This window comes from Neofelis nebulosa, chromosome X (genome assembly GCF_028018385.1).
Source record: "Neofelis nebulosa isolate mNeoNeb1 chromosome X, mNeoNeb1.pri, whole genome shotgun sequence".
Classification (NCBI taxonomy): Eukaryota; Metazoa; Chordata; class Mammalia; order Carnivora; family Felidae; genus Neofelis; species Neofelis nebulosa.
This window is the reverse complement of record NC_080800.1, coordinates 15939972-15959188: the sequence shown is the minus strand read 5'-3', so window position 1 is coordinate 15959188 and position 19217 is coordinate 15939972. Positions and strand designations below refer to the sequence as shown.

Genomic DNA, 19217 nt, shown 5'->3' with positions numbered 1-19217 from the left:
TCCACAGGAGTGTGGGGGGTGGGGGGGTGGGGACGGGCCCAGGCATTTAGGACGTAGATAACAGTTGTTTATATTTGGCATAACCAGCTTTCTATGTCTCCCAATCAACAGGGATGGTTATTTAAAGTAACTAAAAAGGAAAATAATGTAGTTATGCCTTCAGGGAGTGGTTCCTTTAAAAATATTTTTTCACTAATTCCACTCGTAGAAAAAGGTGTTTTCTAGAAACACTTCGTGTTTTTTCAGCAATGTTCAAAAGGCAAAACTGTGTGTTAGAACATTCACATGAAGTTCTAGAGAAGGTAAAATCAATCAGGTGATAGAAATCAGATGAGTGGTTGCTTGTGGAGGTGGATTGACCAGAAACGGGCACAAGGGAATCTTCTGGAGTGATGGAAATTTTCCGTATGTTGATAGAGGTGAGGGTGACACAGGTGTATGCACTTGCGCAGACCGATTTACTGGTACTGTTACGATGTGTGCATCATACGAATTATACCTCAATTAAAAAAAAACTTAAAAACTCTCCAAATATTTTTCTAGTGTTTTAAACATCTTCAAAATACTTTTCCTTACCTCTCAAAGATAGGAGAAAGGGCCAGTGTGGAAATTCTCACTTAATTATTTCTGAATAAATGTTGAGATATAATTAATGTAGAGCATTGTATTAGTTTTAGGCATGCAAGGTAATGATTTGATACATGTGTAGTGTATATTTTGACGTGATTACAGCAATGGATTTAGTTAACATCCATCACCACAGGTAGTTACAATTTTTTTTCCCATGATGAGAATTTTTAAGATCTATTCTCTTACCAGCTTTCAAATATGTAATATGCTACTGTTAACTATAGGCACCGTGCTCCACATTATATCCCTGGGATTTATTTGTCTTATAACTAAAATTTTGTACACTTTGCCTACCTTCATCTATTTCACGTACCCCCACCCCCTGCCTGTGCCAGCCACCAGTCTGTTCTCTGTATCCATGAGTTTGTGGGTTTGTTTTTTTTTAGATTCCACATATGAGATCATATAGTATTAGTCTTTGACTTATTTTACTCGGCATAATACCTTCAAAGAACTAGGAAGAGAACAAATGAAGTGAAAGGTTGGTAGAAGGAAGGCGAACACAAAGATCAGAGCGTAAATAAATGAAATGGAGTCTAAAAAGATAATGGGAAAGATCAGTGACACTAAGAGTTGATCTTCTGAAAAGATAAACAAAATAGACATCATTAGCTAGACTCCCCCAGGAAAAAAGAGGACTCAAATAAATAAAATCAGAAATGAAAGAGGAAAGGTTAGAACCGATAACACAGCAATACAAGGGATAGATAGAGACTATTATGAGCCATTATTCACCCACAAATTGGAAAGCCTAGAAGAAATAGATTCATATAACCTATGAAGTCAGAACAAATTTTGAGGAAGTTTTTAGTCATGTTAAGGTGTGGGCCCTTCCTTAAAGCTTGACTCTTCCATTTTCCTTCCTGGAAAGAATGGTAAAACGGCTCTTGGAACGATGGAGCTGACCTCATTTGCCTGTGTGCCTCTCCCTCCCCTGTGACTCCCACACCCTTACCCCTCCAGCATTCTTCTCACCCAGCTGTGGGCTACGAAGGGTTACATGCACGTAAAAAGCCATAGCAGCCCCTAAGCGGCACCTTGAGGTAGACTTTAAAGCCGGTCCCTTTCTCAGTACGGTTGACAGGTCAAACTTGAACCCTGGTAAGCGGAAACTCTTCCGAATAGCTGTGTACCCCAGACCGCATGGTCATCTTTGTATTCGCAGGCATCCTCTTTGGTGCCTTATGCATGTAGATAATGTGTATAAAATTGGCTGGAAGTGCTGAAAGTCACTCCGCCACTTCCCCAGCTTCCAACAGGGCTAAAAGCTCGAAGTGGCCTCCTTAGGCAGTGAACCCACTTAGAGGCTGGCGATTGTGAAGACATGGGGATTGCAGGGCCCCCAGCACAAACCATTGAAGTTTCTTTCTCAAACACTGCCAGGAGCCAGCCACCCTGTTCCCAGCTCCGGGCCGAAGATGGGGTTGGCTCTCGGGACATAGCCGTGGGCTCCGGAGCTGGCTGGGTCGGTCACAGGGACACGGGGTGGGCGTTGTTCTCAGCCTAGAGCCAAGGCCTGCAGAAGGCCGTTGATGTGTGTGTTAGTGTCGGAGAAGGTGGGTATCGGCTCCCCTTCGTCACTCTCCTTGGGGCGGAAATTATAAGCCCTCGGTAACATCCACAATCCACACTTTATTGCCAAGGGACACATTTCTACATTTCTTTCTTTTAAATAGACAAACAAACATAAGCAAGCTTGGGTTCTAAGTGGGGGGTGCACAGGATCTGTATGTTCCCTTCTTTGTTGCTTCTCCAGCACAGTGTCTTTGTTTTGTTCACCACTGAATCTGCCCCAAGGTCCTAGGGCAGCGCGGGCTGGAAGCTTATGAAATATTGGTCGGATAGAGAGGGGCACACACACTTGGGCCCGGCGGCACTTAATTAAGAACAGTGGCTAACACAGTCATGTCCCATGTCCAAAAGACACGTCCCACAGTTTTTGTCCCTTTTGCTCCTCACAGTAGCGCAGGTCCTTAGGTCGGCGAACCAGGGCTTCATAGACCCCCATGGCGGGTTTCCTCGAACGATTTCCCGACGTTTTGTTCGTTTATTCATTCAAAGTGTGAGGTACTGTGCTCTACTCTTTGACTGACGGAATGAATGTAATCACTCTGGGCTTCAGTGTCCTCATCTCAATACGGGAGGTTGAACTCTAGAATACTGCTGAAGAGGAATAGTCGGAGGGCGAGGATCATTTTTACCCCCCACCCCCCACCCCGTCTCTAGCCTGGATCTTGCAACTAAAGCAGCAGGGTACGGGAAGAAATAGCACTGAACGACTCTCACCGGTCCAGGGGCCGGGCAACCCGCCCCGCCCCCACTGCCATGGTGCCAGTGATGGGGAGCGTACCCCCCAGGCAGCGAGCGGTGGTTTTATCGCCCCTCCGCTCCCTGCCTGTGTGGCTAATGATAGACCTCTGCTCTTTCCCTCTTGGCCACTCCTCTCAGACTGTGCCGTGACATGGATACAGGCATCTGGGGGTGTGGTGAGGTGAAGACACCCCTGTTTTCCCAGCAGGCGGCTGACCAATCCCACACATCAGGAGTACTTCCTTCAGGGATCTCAGGCTGGAGCCGCCTTTTACTGGGAATGGAACTGTTTTAGATACTGTCAAACCGAATTGAATGGAGTTGGCCCGGCTGCCCTGCGCTGTCTGTCGGGGATTACGCTAGGGACTGCTCCTTTGTGGTCTGTGCCCTCGGTTTTTCCTCCTGCCCTGTGATTCTGGGAGAAAGAAGGTCGTTTTATGGTTCCTTATTCAGGACAAGTACAAAGGACCCCCGCTATAAATCCGGTGACTATTTATATTCAGGCTCATGGCGAATTTTCCCAACCATCCTAATCCTATAAAAAGCTCCTTGAAAGAATAACACATATCAGTTGAGTTGGCATAGTAACATGGAATGGTTTCAACTGAAATGCTGTTAAATGCCACGATTTGGTATTGAATAGTCACTGGGACAGTTGTACATGGATGTCTGGATGCTTTCCCGAAGATTTCTGTGATCACGCAGATATAATCGCCACTGTGCAAGTCTGTATTTCATGAGTTCCCTAACAAATGCTCCAAACGGCATTCTTGTTGTCTCCACTGCACAGGTCCTGTCAGCTCCCCCCTTTCTGGAGTGTCTCACGCACCCCCTTCTCCTACTTACATCTATCATTCATCCTCTTCAAGGCCAACCTTAATTTTGATTTTTTTTTTCTCAAAGGCTTCCTGTAGCATCCCAAATCTCGGTGAGCTCGACTTTGTGTAACAAGTCTGGTTTGTGCTGAGTCATGGCATTTTCCCATCTATTCACTGCCCATTACTAGCTTTTTGTCACACCAGTCCTCTCCCCTCTTTCGATCACGTGCCCTCTCTCCCTTCGTACATTGTCAACTGCTTGAGGGAAAAAACAGCGATGCCCTGTACAGTTCTGTGTCCCTAGCCCTTAGTGTAGAGTCGTAATACATTTGTCTTCAACACTGAATGAGTGTATTCATTATCCCCATTGTATAGATAGGAACCCAGGGTTCGGTTTGGTAGGAAATTTGAATGAGGTCGGACAACTGCTAAGCTTCAGTAGGATTTGAACTGGACTTTTGACTCTAATATCCCTCATCTTTTTTGTTTTAATTGTTTTAGCTGTTAAATTGTATTTGTCAGTTTGAATTGGTGATATATGCATGTGGTAAAAAAAAATTCCAAAGGTTCAGGGTCTCTTTCTGTTATATCGCCCACACAAGTAACTTAATGTTTGCTTCTTCTCAGAATGTTCTGTCACTTTCCTCCAAGAAGCCATCCTGCTGTTCTCTTAGTGGCTCCATCATGAAATCTTGGAATGACTTTTTACCTTCCTCTTGATCGTCCCAGCGAACTGGTGTCTCAAGACCAGCTCATACCTCAGAGGGCCTTCCAATCCATACCTGCCTTCTGCACTGTCACTGCTCCCCCAGATCCGGCCTCACTCTCCCAGCCAGAGGACCGCAGTCTGGCCGCCCTCCCTGCCTCTCTTCACCCAGTTGCGGTTCTTCTCAGGGTTATCTACAACCCTTCAGAAACCTGCAGGGAGTTCTCCCTTCCAATTGAGTTTGTAGCTCAGGGCTTGTCAATTGCTTTCGTTAGGCCATCTAGTTAATTTGGGTAGTCTGGGGAAGCCATGGTCAGTTGTTAAATAATGGTTTGAAATGCATAAAATGAAGCCTACGATTATAAAGGGAACCATTGCAGTAGCTATCAAGCTTTTTTTGAAACAAATTTTGATATGATAATCTAAGTTTAACTTCTCATTTTAATTAATATATAATTCCCTACGAACACATTAAATAACAAGGTCCCCAGCAGGTTGGTAACTATCACCACTTCATAGTACTGATGGGTGCAAATGATATCTTGAGATACCCACACCATCTGTGATGCGATATGAATATGTCCATGAGTTGTTTGGTGACCAGTCACAGGTCCGTCTACTCTTTCTGTGTTACCTACATTTTGTAAGCAAAGGAAATGCCAAATTTTAGTTTGAGGTTAGCGAAAATGAAGTGTTAGTTATTTTCCACTTGTGTTTATGGGCCCCAGGCTCAGCACCCCCACCCCGAGTCTGAATCTCAAGACTCCATGAGGCTGGTGATCTCATTCCCTGTTAACTTGTAAACTCTGGGTCCTTCTGCTCTCCCTGTGTGGGCTCTGCGTTGTGCACCATACAGGTGGGAGAGAAGACTGGGAACCATAGTGTCTAACCTGAGTCCTGCATCTCTGTTCTTGTGTTTGCATCTGTGCAGGTAGAAGAAGGATGGTGGGAAGGCGTTCTCAATGGAAAGACTGGAATGTTTCCTTCCAACTTCATCAAGGAGCTGTCGGGGGAATCGGATGACCTGGGCATTTCCCAGGATGAGCAGCTCTCCAAGTCAAGTAAGGAAGCCCCCGATGCAGGAAGGGAGTGCGGGCACCCACAGGTGCTGCTCCAGCCACCCCTCTGTTCTGTAGCCTGTGCAGAGTGACAGTGACAGAAGCTCACGAGTACACTCTTGGTTATGCTGCCTTAACCCCTGTGGTTTAGTGGGTTATCATTGTAAAGGTGTGAACTGCACACCTTTGTGAGTGTGCAGATGCACACTGTGCATCTCTGGATGAGTGACCGTCAGCCTTCATGCCGTGGTCCTATTCCCCTCTGGCTCCCATTACTGTGCTTCCATACACTTCTAAAGTGTCACTCCCTGCAAGTTGATAGTTATTTTTTAAATGAACCAAACGAGACTGTATTTCTCAGCGTCCCTTGAGGAACTTGGAGAAAAATGGCACACCCACACACACAAAACCCGCTGGTGGTGAGAAGGGCTGTGCTCGGGACGACTGCATGCCAGGTTTCTTACAAGTATGACAAGACAGCGGAGAGTCCAGCCCCACCTTGGGTGAGCATGCGTGTCTTTCTGCGATGGTGAGAACGAACTCCAGGTCTTTCTTTCTCCAGGGCCTGAAGCTCTCCTCCCTCCAGCTTCTCTGCTGCCCTTTCCAGCTCATGGAGCAAAAGGTCAGGACCGGGAAGCTTTGTTCTCCCAGTCGCTAACCCAACTTCCTACGTGGGCGTCTGTGTATCTCATGTGCCGTCTTGAGCCAAGGTCATGGTGTGAATGTCGTAAGCGGCTCGACTGTGTCATAGTGGTGCGCCACTCCCTGGGGTGGCAGACTCCCCTTTTAAGCCCAGTGCTGTCAAAATAATACTAAAACGTCTTTCTTTTCCATTTGGGAAAAATCTGACTTGAGTGGTGCTCCCAAGTTACTTGTGTCTCTTTTATTTAACCAGTAGCACGATGGACAGGTTCCCAATTTGGAGGTAAAGCCACTTCTGGAGAAGTGCTCGAGTGACCTTCTTCCCTTGGTCTCTCAGTAGCGTGGGCTCCTATGGCCTGTCATTCATAGAAACATCAGATCTGGCTGGTTGGCTCATAGGCTTCAGCTATACCCTTTCCTTCCACTGCCAGAGCCAGGGACCCCACCCCACCCCTGAACTCCGTTCCATCCTAGGGTCTGTGGTAGGAAAGATGGGAGGTGATTTTGGAGCAAGTGAAGCATCTTGCAGCTCCTGCTGCCTTCTCTGGCTTGGGGTCAGGTGATTCTCTGCTTCCCAGTTGTACCTGGTAATTGGGTCCTACAATAACAATACTGTACCTCAAGGATGTTGTAGATTAAATGGGCTAAGAGGGAGGACCAAATCGGATCATTATAGCATTATTTCCATGGGGGAGTGTGTTATGAGTTCTAATGGCAATTATGTACATAAACACCTCGCCCATATAAGGTGGTCCGTAAACGGTCACTTTCATTGTTAATCCTGATAAAGCCCGGGATGTAACCAGTTTATATATTGAGGCTGCTGCATACCATTTGGTACTCTGCTCACTGAAGCTCTGTCTCTGCATGTTTAAATTACTTTGGGACTCCTTGGCTGAGGCAGAAAAAGAGATCTGGAGAGGTATCGGACAACCTGTTTGGGAGACCCTTGACCTCTCGGTATCCTGCCATTGTTAGCTATGCTTTCAGAGCTGAAGGGTCAGAGAAGTAATGCCTTTTGTATTTTTGGAATTACTGAAACAAACTGTCTCCTCCTGCTCTGATTTAATAATATGGACTTTTGATCCTGCCTGACTCCCTCAGCCCAAAACACATGGTGCTGGAATTTCTGGGGTAGGAGGTTAGGAGACTCAGTGGAATGGTCTCTACTGGTCACCTAGCCTTCCTTCACATACTTGGCAGGGGCTGTTTCTCTTGGAGAGACTTTTCTCCCCAACACTCATTCAGTTGAAAGCCCTCCATTTCAGGACTAGGAGAGCCCCAAATTTCGGCAGCCACATTTAGTTACCTCAGATTCTGTCCCTTGTTGAGGGGGTTGTGAGGTCCCTGAAGAGGCATGGTCTCCTAACAAGGATGGATGCTTCTGAAAGAACTACAGAGCTTTGGCAATCTTCCAGTATGTACAGTTAGGACAAGAGGGCCCATCTCTCCATCTCTCCATCTGTCCGCCCATATCTATCCATCTTTTCTCCTTTCTTCCTTCCTTCGTTCCTTCGTTCCTTCCTTTCTTCCTTCCTTCCTTCCTCCCTCCCTTCCTCCCTTCCTTTTTTCCTTTCTTCCTCATTTTCTTCTATTCCTCATACATCCAACCTTTACTGAGCCCCTGTTATTACTAAGACACTGCACAAGACACTGAAGATATGCAGAGACAAATCAGATGGGGTCCCTGCCTTCAGTCAGCTCACATTATAGAAACTGGGTGCAGAAACCAGTTCAGGGAGGTGCCCCATGTGCTCCATGTGTGGCTGAGGAAAATGGTATACAAAGGTGGAGAGACCAGTCCCATCGGGATGTGGGGACAATGGTGGTCACAAAGGACTTCATAGAAAAGCAGATGTGATGATAACGTCCCTGTGGCTTGCTGCCTTGAAGCAATCCCCTGAAAGAGAAAGAGCATCTCTCAGTGTTCTCATAGGTTTTTCAGTAGCTGTTTATACTCTGATGATAAAATGTGTATCAGATGGTAAAATGTATAAAATGTAGATCAGATCACACACAGAAGTTATGTATACTGGGAGGATTTGTTTAAGTGGAACCTTTAGCTTTGGAATGATCCTACTTGTTCTCTACTGCCAGAGAATGGCATCAGTAGTTTCAATGTGCTTTATTTTAACTTTTTAGATTTTATTTATTTTTTTTTTAATTTTTTTTTCAACGTTTTTTATTTATTTTTGGGACAGAGAGAGACAGAGCATGAACGGGGGAGGGGCAGAGAGAGAGGGCGACACAGAATCGGAAACAGGCTCCAGGCTCCGAGCCATCGGCCCAGAGCCTGACGCGGGGCTCGAACTCACGGACCGCGAGATCGTGACCTGGCTGAAGTCGGACGCTTAACCGACTGCGCCACCCAGGCGCCCCTAACTTTTTAGATTTTAAAATAATTACAGAATCACAGGAAGTTGCGGAAAAAAAAAAACAAACCCAGAACTGTACAGAGAGATCTCACATACCCATCACCCAGTTTTCCCCGGAGATAATATCTTGTGTGACTATAGTAAATGCCTATTTACTTTTATCATAAAACTGAGAAAGACAAAGGTATAGCTAATGCACAAGAGACATCTAGGGTTTTACTCTGGTATGAGCTAAGCTGTATTTAATCATGGTCTGTGTTAGGACAGCCCACTTAATATTCCTAATGTTTGTGCCATTTTGGTAATTTTTAGAGAGGCTGGTGGCATCCTAAAAATCCTCTTAATTTAAATGCTACCAGACATCATGGTGAGGTTTTTTTAAGACAGACAAAATCTATGTCCTGGTGCATATGAATAAAACTTTGTGTACATTGTGTCCTTGTATATCTCTATCTTGCACACACACACCTATATGTGTACATAATTATTTGGTATTTGTACTCTTCATATTTCTATTTCCAGAAAGTATTTGAGCATAGTTATTAAGTTGAGTTTTGTCAACCGGTGATGAATGTGATCGAAGAGACCTTGCATTGTATTTTTGCGGAAGTGTGCCCGGACAGCTTGACACATGGCAGGGGTTCAGTAAGCTCTTGCTGAATCCTTTGTCACTCGAAGGTGGCATTTTCATCTTTGAATGACAGGTGCAAATTGCTTGAACTTGCTTTTCTTTTACCCTGATGTGTTTTTATATATGGTGGTTGCTTATGAAAATCTCTGAACTTTAGGTCTTTGTTCAGGGTAATCTAATCTGTCAAGGAAAGAGTTACAGCAGTTGGGCTGGTTGATAAGTTGGTTTAAACCTTTTACCTCAGATAAGACAATTCATAGCTATGTAGTAGCAAAAACTTGCTGCATATTTAAATTTGAAAATGTTATATTTTATAGGATTTATGAAACATTAAAGGTACTTTTTTTTCAGATATTTTTATAAACTTGTTATTATAGAGAATTTCTAACATACATACAAGTCAAGAGAATAGTGTAATGAACCCCTGAGTGCTCATCACCCAGCTTCAGCAGCTATCAGCCTTTGGCCACTTGATTCTATTTATACCACTGCACAATCTTCCCCCATATTATTCTGAAGCAAACTCCAGACATCGTGTAATTTTATCCATAAATATTTCAATATGTATCAATAAGAAGGTGCCTTAAAATACCCTATCGCACCAAAAACAAACAAACAAATAAATAAATAAATAATGGCAGTTCCTCAGTGGAATTACAGGTGCAGTCAGTGTCCACGTCCCCTCAGGATCTTTTATTTTTAGTACACTTTGTTAGTTTGAATGTGCATGCGAAGGAGGTACATGCATTGTAATTTGTGTCTGATTATAATCAGATTATGTTTCAAGTCTTTCTAAACCTATAGATTCCTCTCCATCTCTCCTTTTTTCCTTGTAATTTTTTACTGAACAAACTGATGTCCTTTGTCCATTAACTTCCCACTGTAAGTCTTTGCCGATTTCACCTCTGCTATATCATTGACTCTGTGTTCCCATAAGTTGATAATTGATATAAAACATTTTTTCCCCCAAACTTCATAGATGGTGATGGGTCACCTATATGGAGGCTCGTAAGGTCTGGCTGTCTTTCTTTTTGAATGTTAGCAGCCACTGATGATTATCACCCGGATCTGTCAGGGCTTGCAAAGTGACACCAACAAGGAGCGTTTTAAAAGAATGAAGTGGGCTCCCATGTAGCAGACCAATGGAGAAAAAAATTTGAGTAAATTAGGTTTTTATAAAATAAAACATACCAGTGGTTGTAATAATAGTGCAGGCAGGATCTTATGTCAGGGATGGAAAGGAATTTAGCCATCTTCTGGCCTGGTGTCAGATAAGAACACTAAAGTCTAGTGAAACAAAGTCCTGGGTGTGGCATGGCTTATGAGTGACATGGCCGCAGTCACATGCAGGCTTTTCACACACACTTTGGTTTTGCCTTTATTCTGGCCTGCAGTTTCCCCTTTCACAGAGCGTCTGACAAATTTCAAATTGTAGTAGAGTTTAGCTTATTTCTTCTTCTTATCACGGATCAGGATTAATTACCTTTTCATTTTCTGCTTTGCATGTGCTAGTATTGACTAAATAATGTAAAACGTAGCTAGTCAGAAATTCTATTGATCTATTAAATTGTAATCAGAGAATATCCTGAATCCATAAGACTTATTTGGGCTGAGGGGCAAATCCAGATCTTACTATTGTCCGATCTCATTTTCATACAAATTTTGCTTCATAGTTAAGGCATAAACATGTATTTTCTTGTTTCTAGCATCTTTTTTAATATTACTGAATTTCTCAGATTCTAAAGTAATTGTTGTAAAACTAAAAAGTATTCCTGTTAATTTTCTTTAAAGAGACATTGTTTAGCTACAGAAACATTTTCAATTATTTTCCATAATCTTCAGAGGGAGAAAGTTTGCATTTCCATTCTATAACCATTAACAGCCATGAGATTTCAGTTTGAATTGACTTTGTTGTTTTCCTAATTCCTTAATTGGGAATGTTAGATTCTGATGCTTTAGTGACTTGTGAAGCTAAGACAAAGATGGAGACAGCCTTTTAAAACTTGGGGCACACCACTTTCATGATATACAAATATCGTATTTCATTAGTTGTAAGAAACAGATTGTTCTTTTTTGTTTTGTATTTTCTGTTCTTTTTAATATTAGATGGTATTTGTTTTGTGTATGATCTTCTGTTAGCAGTGAAGGGCAATTAACAAGTTGACAGAACAGTTTCAGGCAAAATTAAATGCTACGATAAGCATACGATTTTGTGTTGAAATTCTAAAATTCTTCCTTTTTGCAGCGTTTTCTGCAAAATATTTAAGTATTAATATTTAATAGTGATGCTAGAGGATTTCTCCCAATAGAGTAAACAGCACTTATATTCATGAACTTTCTTCCAATTGCCCATCTCTTTTGCTCTTTATTTTATTATTATTATTTTTTATTTGAGAGAGAGAGAGAGAGAGAGAGAGAGAGAAAATCCCAAGCAGGCTCCATGCTTAGCAAGGAGCCTGACGCGGGGCTTGATCCCACGATCCTGGGATCATGACCTGAACCGAAATCAAGAGTCAGATGCTCAACCAGCTGAGCCACCCAGGTGTCCCTCTTTTGCTCTTCAGCTAGAGCAAGTATGTCCTCACTCAGTCCCAGCCCAGGCATACAGCGTACAGGGGGTTTTGCACCAACACTTGGCCGTTCGGAGACATCAGAGCTGTGGTGTCCCTCAGTGATCCTCAGACTTGGTCCTAGGCAAGAACGCAGGGAGGTTCTGTTATATTTGGAGGGACTTTATCAAAATACTGATTTCTTCTTCTTACGTTTACTTTTTCTGACGCTGAGAGGACCCTTGCTGTTCATTATGGGAGGGCCTTGACTGAAAAACATCTACATTCCTTAGGAGTAATGTCACCTTAATGACCAAAGGGGAGTAAAAATTTGCCCAAAGAAAGCAACGGCTGTTACTTGCTCCACTCTTTTGTCATCAGAGTCCTCAAGAACTGCAAATCTAACAAGAACCTTTGAAACACTTGATTGTTTCTTTGGATGGTTCTTATGCAGCCAGTGATTGTGAACATCTAAATTTGTGCTTTAATTGGACGGAGCATATTTGTCATAAAGGGCAGATTTCAGGGCAACGGTGTCCCACCGTGCCTGTAGGACACGGAAATGGGACATACCCGAGGGCATTTCAGTCGCTGATCTGATCACTCACAGCTCTCTTCATGTATCAGGGGTGACGCGGCCCAGAAGCTGACTTGGTGGTTCCTTATTGGGGTTTTCCATTTTCCTAAAGAATGTTCTAAGAAGTGAGACAAGTCACTCCCTCCCTCTCAGTTCCTCTCTCTGTAAACATAGCCTGCCTTTCCCTCCTTCAGGCTGATTATGAGTGAGCTGTATGTCTGGGCTCCAGTTGGATATTTAGCTTGTAAGCCATAAGAGAACCTATTCGTTGGATAATTTAAAGTGATGCATATATTAATTGAGTTTGCCTTTAGCAAACCATTTCACCTGCCGATGGTATTCTCTGGAAGGTGTGTGTGTATGTGTGTATGTGTGTGTGTGTATATACACTCAAACTAGGGCAGTGTGTGTGTGTATTTTCTGTACTTATTCATGATTCCAGAGAGATTTGGGCTTTAGCTGTGTGTCTAGTCCTATGCTATCGATAACCTTTACTCGTAACAACAAAAAAGAGATAATTTGACATTTGACAGCGAGTGAGTCCTACGTCCTCATGCTTCAGTACAGTCTCATGACTGATATGGCAAAAGGTCAATCAAGGTGTTCCAAGAAAAATAGGGTTTTCTGGTGTTCTCAGTGCTAAGCTGAAAACCCCTAACGTCTACATGGAGGCCACGATCGGTTCTAAACATCTTTGGTGAAAACCCTCCTCTAGCACTTTAGTACCTTTTCTTGCTGAAAGGTACTAAGCATAAAATCTTTAAAGAGAACTCTGTGCTTTTTTTTTTAGAATCTTGGGGTCGCGGATATCAGTTTGTATCATACAGGGCTCTAGGGGTAGAAGATAAAAGACAATGGGCCTAAATTTGTATTATGTGTGGGCCATACTCTCCAAAGAGGAGTTTGCATTGTACAGCTGAGTTCGTTAAGGAATATGATGAATTGGATTTCCTCTGGTTAATTGAGGTTTTCCTGTTCTTGCGTTAAAATGTGGAAATGGCTTCCAGTTTAAATTGGGCATAATCTCCATGCCAGTCATTTGCAGAGGCAAGCCCCGATTCCAGGTGCTCATGGCGTGGGGACTTTGGGCTCATTCTGTAAAATTTCGTAAATTCTGCCTAATGGTCTCTAATTAATTTGCCGATAAAACTCTTACAGCGGATTCACTGAAAGCAAGTTCAGTTAAAGACTCTCCCTCTTCCTTCTTTTGCCATCATTTGCTCCCCCTTCCCCCCCTCTTGTTTTTCTCTCCCCTTCTCTTCTCTCATTCACTGTCAGGAAAGACTACCTTTGAAGGGACAATTCTGTACCGAGCTGCACCGGGCAAGACGGAGGGCCACAGACGCTATTACAGTGAGTGACCTTAATGAACAGCAGGAAGCAATTGTAAAGTTAAGATCCGGGTAGTCGTGGTTCTTGACGCGGCCGCACTTTCCTGAGCTGCTCATGCTTCTGCCAAGTGTCCGTGTGAATTTCTGATCCAAGGACATGGACTTATCTGCCTGAATAAGTGCTGTCTCCTTGGTGTGTGCTACAGGAGCATTCTCATCACCAGCCCTGGCGCTTTCTTGTTTGCTTTGTGCCTCTGCCATGTGTGTAACATGCGTGCATGAACCATGCGTGCAGAGAAGAGACCAGTAGCATTTGTCATGGCATACATACTTGTACCAGTATCTCTGGGCCTCTGAGCCGGTGTATGATGGCTTCCCCTGGAGCTGTCATCCTCTCGTGGTTACTGCTTTTCCTGAGTGGGCCATTGGAAACCAATAAACCATTTCTTCATTGTGTTGTTCAAAGAAATGAGAATTTGACATGACGGTCCATGCCAGAAGTGGTGTTCCGCCTTGCTCACAGCCAGTCACCACACGACAGACTTCCTTTGGCAGGACCAACGTATAGCCTTTTGTGTTGTGAAATAAAGCTGCCAAAAGTTGAGGGGAAGGAGGTGAATGAGATTAATGAGTCAATTTCGTGAAGCCTTTAGAACAGTTCCTGCCACTGAACAGCACTGTACATGTGCGTTTTAAATTTAAACAAAAATGACTCACAGGTCTGAACTGATCCGTGCATGAATATTAAGGTAAATTACATGAAAGTGTAATTTATTAAGTCATCTGGCCCGCCACATGGCAAAGAAAATACATAGGGTGTGTCTGTACACATACGCGCACGTACCTACGTATACACCAGTGATGCAAGAGAAGGTTCGCATGTGAGTGCCAGAACCGTGCTTCTCAGACTGTCTGTGGTGAAGTTATTTTTATTTCCATCCCCCCGGGGACAGATACCTGGTCTTGGCGAACATGAGTTTACTGTGCATGCAATGTGCCATCTGCACCTCACCACGGGCGTTTGACCAGGATTGGTCTATTCCCTGGTCACCCAGACCAGCCCACTGGCCACATGTCTGAAGGCATACTGGTGCACTCTGCTATAAGCGTTTCTGAACATGCGCAGTGCCTGTGCTGATCTCACTGTGCAACAGCAACGACCCCTTCGTGAACTGTCCCCGGCCCCCAGCCCCCAGCCCCCAGCCCCCAGCCCACACTCTGGGCTGTCCTGCCTGTGGGTGTCGCCTGGCATTCTGAGCATGAATCTGGCATACTTCACGGGATAGCGTGCGTGATGAGCACCAGTAGGTAAAAGATACGGCACCAAACTGACATAAAAACGAAAAGTCACCTTTCTTTCCCTCCAAAAGGAAGGAGCTAGATTCTGAGTTATTTCACCAACCCAGATATTCAGCTATGTAATTTACCTACTTAAAAGTGACAGAAGCAGGCTGCCAGAATGTCTGGAAGACAAATCTGCCGTGTGTTTCCTTCCTGGTCCGTACTTACGTGGTTGAGTGACGGCGCCACCTCTCCCTGTGTAACGCGAAGAGCATTTCTCACCGTGATTAATATAAAGTCATTAAGATGAGCCCGGGAGGCAGCAAATCCATGAAACCAGAAGCTCAGGGAAATCCAAATGGCAGCGGTCGCAGATATTATGGTTCTACTTCATGAGGAATGGTAGAAGACTCCTTCAGATTCCTCCCTCTGAAGAACTCACACAGCCTTGCCCTAAACCATTTGCTCTGCTGCTGGTGCTGCTGGTGCTGCTGGTGGGGAGGGCAGGATGGTGATGATTTCTTGCCACTAACTGTTTCTTTATTCCACCCTCAAATGGTTCCTTCCAACCCAGAAAGGAATATACAAGCCATTTATCACATAGAAAGAATCCATACGGCAAAATGAGAACATGTTAAAGGGGGAATGACACAATATTTAGACTCCAAAATTGTATCTCCAGCAGGGATATTTCCAAAAACAATGAACAGATAAACACATGAACGGGTAGCTAATCCAGAGGGGTTGTCCATGTTTGCACACTCAGCTCCGGTCCTAGAAATTGTGGCTGACCCCACTGCTGTAGGCCGCTTCTCAGCGCTCTGCCCTCCGCTTTTGCTCACAGATGCTATTCTTGAGTTAATTCAAATGTACGCCAAGGATCGTCCTCCTCCCCCCCCCCCCCTTCCTTTTTGGTTTATAAGTAACCATTTTATTAAAAACAGCAGCAGCAACAAACACAGCCATTGTTTTAATTTTAAGGATTTGATTTTGAAACTTGTTAGCAATTTATAATGACCTTTCTATATTTTATCTGTTTTCATTTAACAGTTTCTTCCTGCACTGAGACTTATTTATTTGAATGACTTCGACATTTTTTAACTCTTTATGTGAGCAATTATTCGGTGTCTTGTTCTTACGTACTAGGAGGCCACCTTCCCTACAGAAAGATAACGCACGATCGGTTAATACGGAACAAAGTTTGATGATGTGCTTTCATCAAGGGCATTGTTGTCATCAGGGCACATGTAGTCAATGTTCAGGAACTATTCTCCACAGCTAGAGGTTTTAGAGACCAATTGAATGGCAGGCTAGTATCCCATAAAATATCCTTTGAATCCCGCCCTTTGATGGCATGACCGGTGTACTGACTTTCAAAGTAAGAATGTACACTCAGAAATTAAGTAGGAAACAAATAGGCTCTTCCTTTTAGGAGCATGATTGTGGGCAGAGCCTGGGGAAAAAAGAATCTGGGAGGTAAGTGTTCACGTTGTCTTGCTGATAACTATTTGATGACCTCCGACACTTGCCGCAAGAGGTCAAAGGAAGGGTGTCGTGTCCCCAACGTCCTTCTTTAGCAAGGGATTCAGCTTTGGGAAGATGGTGGTATTAAAGGAGGGAAGAAGAGAAGTAGGCTTGGGGGCTTCTGGCCTCCAGGAGGGCAGCTTCCTTTCCCTCTTTAACAAACACAGTCATCTCGCCAGTGAAAGCGTCTCAATGTCAAGTTTGGTTTAATGCTTTCCTAGAGAATCATGCCTGCGTGCATTTATTCCTTGTGAAACCATCCAAAGAGATTTAATTCTTTGGCAGTCATAATTTTGTGTGGTTTCTTTAATTGCTAATTTGTTTAAATGGCTTTTAGCTTTACAGTTTCCCTTCAGGAAATGTTACTTTCATTGCTAATTGCTAATTGCCATGAGTCATAGAGATTGGAGGTACAGTATGTGGTACTGACTGGGTGGGGAGGCGAGGACAGGGTGGGGAGGGTTGTTATTGCACAGACTGTGGCAAAACAAATTTGTATTAGAATCAGGTTCCGGCTGAAGAGAGGTGAAATATCACGCTTACAAAGAGATCTGCTTTGAAATTAGATTTTTTTTAAAAGAATTTTGATTCACTTCTTAAAATTAAAGGCTGGGGGTGGGGAGATTGAACAAAACTCAGAGCCACCCAAATGCAACGTATTCGACACGCTAAATGAAAAGTCCCAGTGCAGGTTATCCTGTGCCCAGAAACACTTTCAGAGGTGGCTCCTGGCTGGCTGTGAGGTGGTTCACAGCTATGGCTGATTTCTGAGCTCTTTCTCTCCCCGTCCCCACTCTTGACAGGTTTAAGGGAAACCACAGGCTCCGAGAGTGATGGGGGTGACTCGAGCAGTACCAAATCCGAAGGTGCCAACGGGACAGTCGCAACCGCAGCAATCCAGCCGAAGAAAGTTAAGGGAGTGGGCTTTGGAGATATATTCAAAGACAAACCAATAAAACTAAGACCAAGGTCGATTGAAGTAGAGAATGACTTTCTACCGGTGGAGAAGGTATGTTCGACGGTTTTTGCTTTATTTCAACATAGTGCAGAGTACCCAAAAGTCCGTTGTAGGGCTTGGCATCTGAGACTCCTTACGCCTCTTTTGGGGGTGTCGGCGTCCTCACGTGTGGGCTGTTCGCCTTCTCCCCTTTGAGGTGCTCCCTCCGTGTGGGAACTGCTTTCCTGGAAGGGCTCACGCTCCAGTTTGTGGCTTCTTTTCTTACTGATCTCTCAATGGAATGTGTCTCTGTATGACTTTTCAAATGGACCTACGCTTCTCGGTTCCCCGCCCCCCTCCCCCCGCCCACGAAAAGCCCCTCATGCCTGGACCCGGCTCATCTTTCGCTTCTCCTCGTCCTCGTCTCCAGTGCCTCATGCCTGCGAGTGTTGGTCGACTGGTTCTGCGGTAGAGGAAAGGGTTGTGCGCTTTTCCTCTAGGAGTTAGGTGGGAATGATTTCAGACTGCCGGAAGGAAGCCTCCTGTGTGTGTGTATGATGGAGACGGGCCGTGCTGAGACTCCCGGGATGGTTACCATCAGGAAGCTGGCTGTTTTCTTCCACCTCTGGTTCTGGGTTGGCGAGAGGCAGGCGGCGTCCTGCTGCCGAGTACACGGTTGCCACAGCAACACACCCAGAGCCCTCGCACTTGTGGCTGTCGGTGATGTCTACTGTGGTACGCTTCCGAGCACCATAGCTTTACTTAGAATTTGATAAATTCTGTGCAATTTTCCAGATCGTAATAAGCTACACTCGTGCTGTGCTTAAGGAATGTTGGTGAATTCGATTTAGTGCTGAATCTTTTGCTTTGATGTTCGTGCCAGGAGGCTTGGGGGATGGGACGTTGGCAGCATCTCTAATGCAGGTTTATCAGTGGCTTTAAAATGGTTTCCATTTTTCGGGTGAAATGAATTTTTCAAAGTTGCCATCATCTTCCACAGCTGTGGAACTTCCACCCACCTCTTGCCCCCAGCAACCTTGCCCGGTGTCATGCATTAGAAACAATCTGGAAAGGAAACTTTTGGACACTTAGTTCTCTTGAGGGTGAAAAAAAGGCAGAAAGATTTAGACATGAAAGACTGTTCCATGTGCACTTCTTTCACTGCAGCTTATTGGAGCCAGCCTTGTTTCTTTCAGTAAGCAATATACGATGTGTCTCAAGATCTGAAAACTGTCTAGATGCTATACCAGCTTGCGAGCTCATTTCTCTTTCACATGATCACTCTCAGACTCCTGTAAGTATTTACAAAAGAGCAAGTCCCCATCTTGGGAAGAAACGATGGATGTAGTTTTTCTTCATTTTACTCCAGTGGTTGAAATGAACATGACCGTTGACTTGGTCAGCAAACACTTAATGCCTTTTGTTTGCTTTATGATTCGTGGTCTTATTCTCCTCTGTGTAGAAGGACAGTGTGTGTGTGTGTGTGTGTGTGTGTGTGTGTGTGTGTGTGTGTGAGACTTTCATTAATGCTATGAATATTTGTTCTGACCACAGTAGTAAATTGGGTCATTAGCAGTAGCAGTCTCGGCATCCCAGATAATAACCCCAAGTTTGTACCTCAGCACACTTTTCCTCTGGACCCCAGGGCCACACGCCCAGCTGCCGAATTGCACATCTCCACGTGAAGACCTTAAATTCTTACCAGCTTGTCCAACCCTGAACTCCTCATCATCCCCCTCAAACCACTCTGCCCACAGCCTTCCCCGTCTCAGGGAAGGGCATCCTACTTCCCCTCCTACAGGTCGGGACGAAAGCCTTAGGGTTATCCCTGACTTCCTTCCTTCTCTC

The 19217-nt window shown here is 44.4% G+C and overlaps 1 protein-coding gene across 9 annotated transcripts in view; it reads left to right on the top strand.

Annotated features, from left to right (window-relative positions):
* SH3KBP1 (SH3 domain containing kinase binding protein 1) overlaps positions 1 to 19217 on the top strand; it is a 334814-nt gene that overhangs the window by 180632 nt on the left and 134965 nt on the right. For 4 of the 9 annotated variants that reach the window (XM_058714793.1, XM_058714791.1, XM_058714788.1 and 1 more), the window contains 4 exons: positions 5396 to 5525; positions 6085 to 6144; positions 13575 to 13649; positions 17236 to 17441. In XM_058714793.1, coding sequence (XP_058570776.1) covers positions 5396 to 5525; positions 6085 to 6144; positions 13575 to 13649; positions 17236 to 17441 — 471 coding nt within the window. Of the gene's footprint in view, positions 1 to 5395; positions 5526 to 6084; positions 6145 to 13574; positions 13650 to 17235; positions 17442 to 19217 lie in introns of those variants that run through there. The other 5 variants (XM_058714795.1, XM_058714789.1, XM_058714796.1 and 2 more) reach the window with 3 other exon arrangements.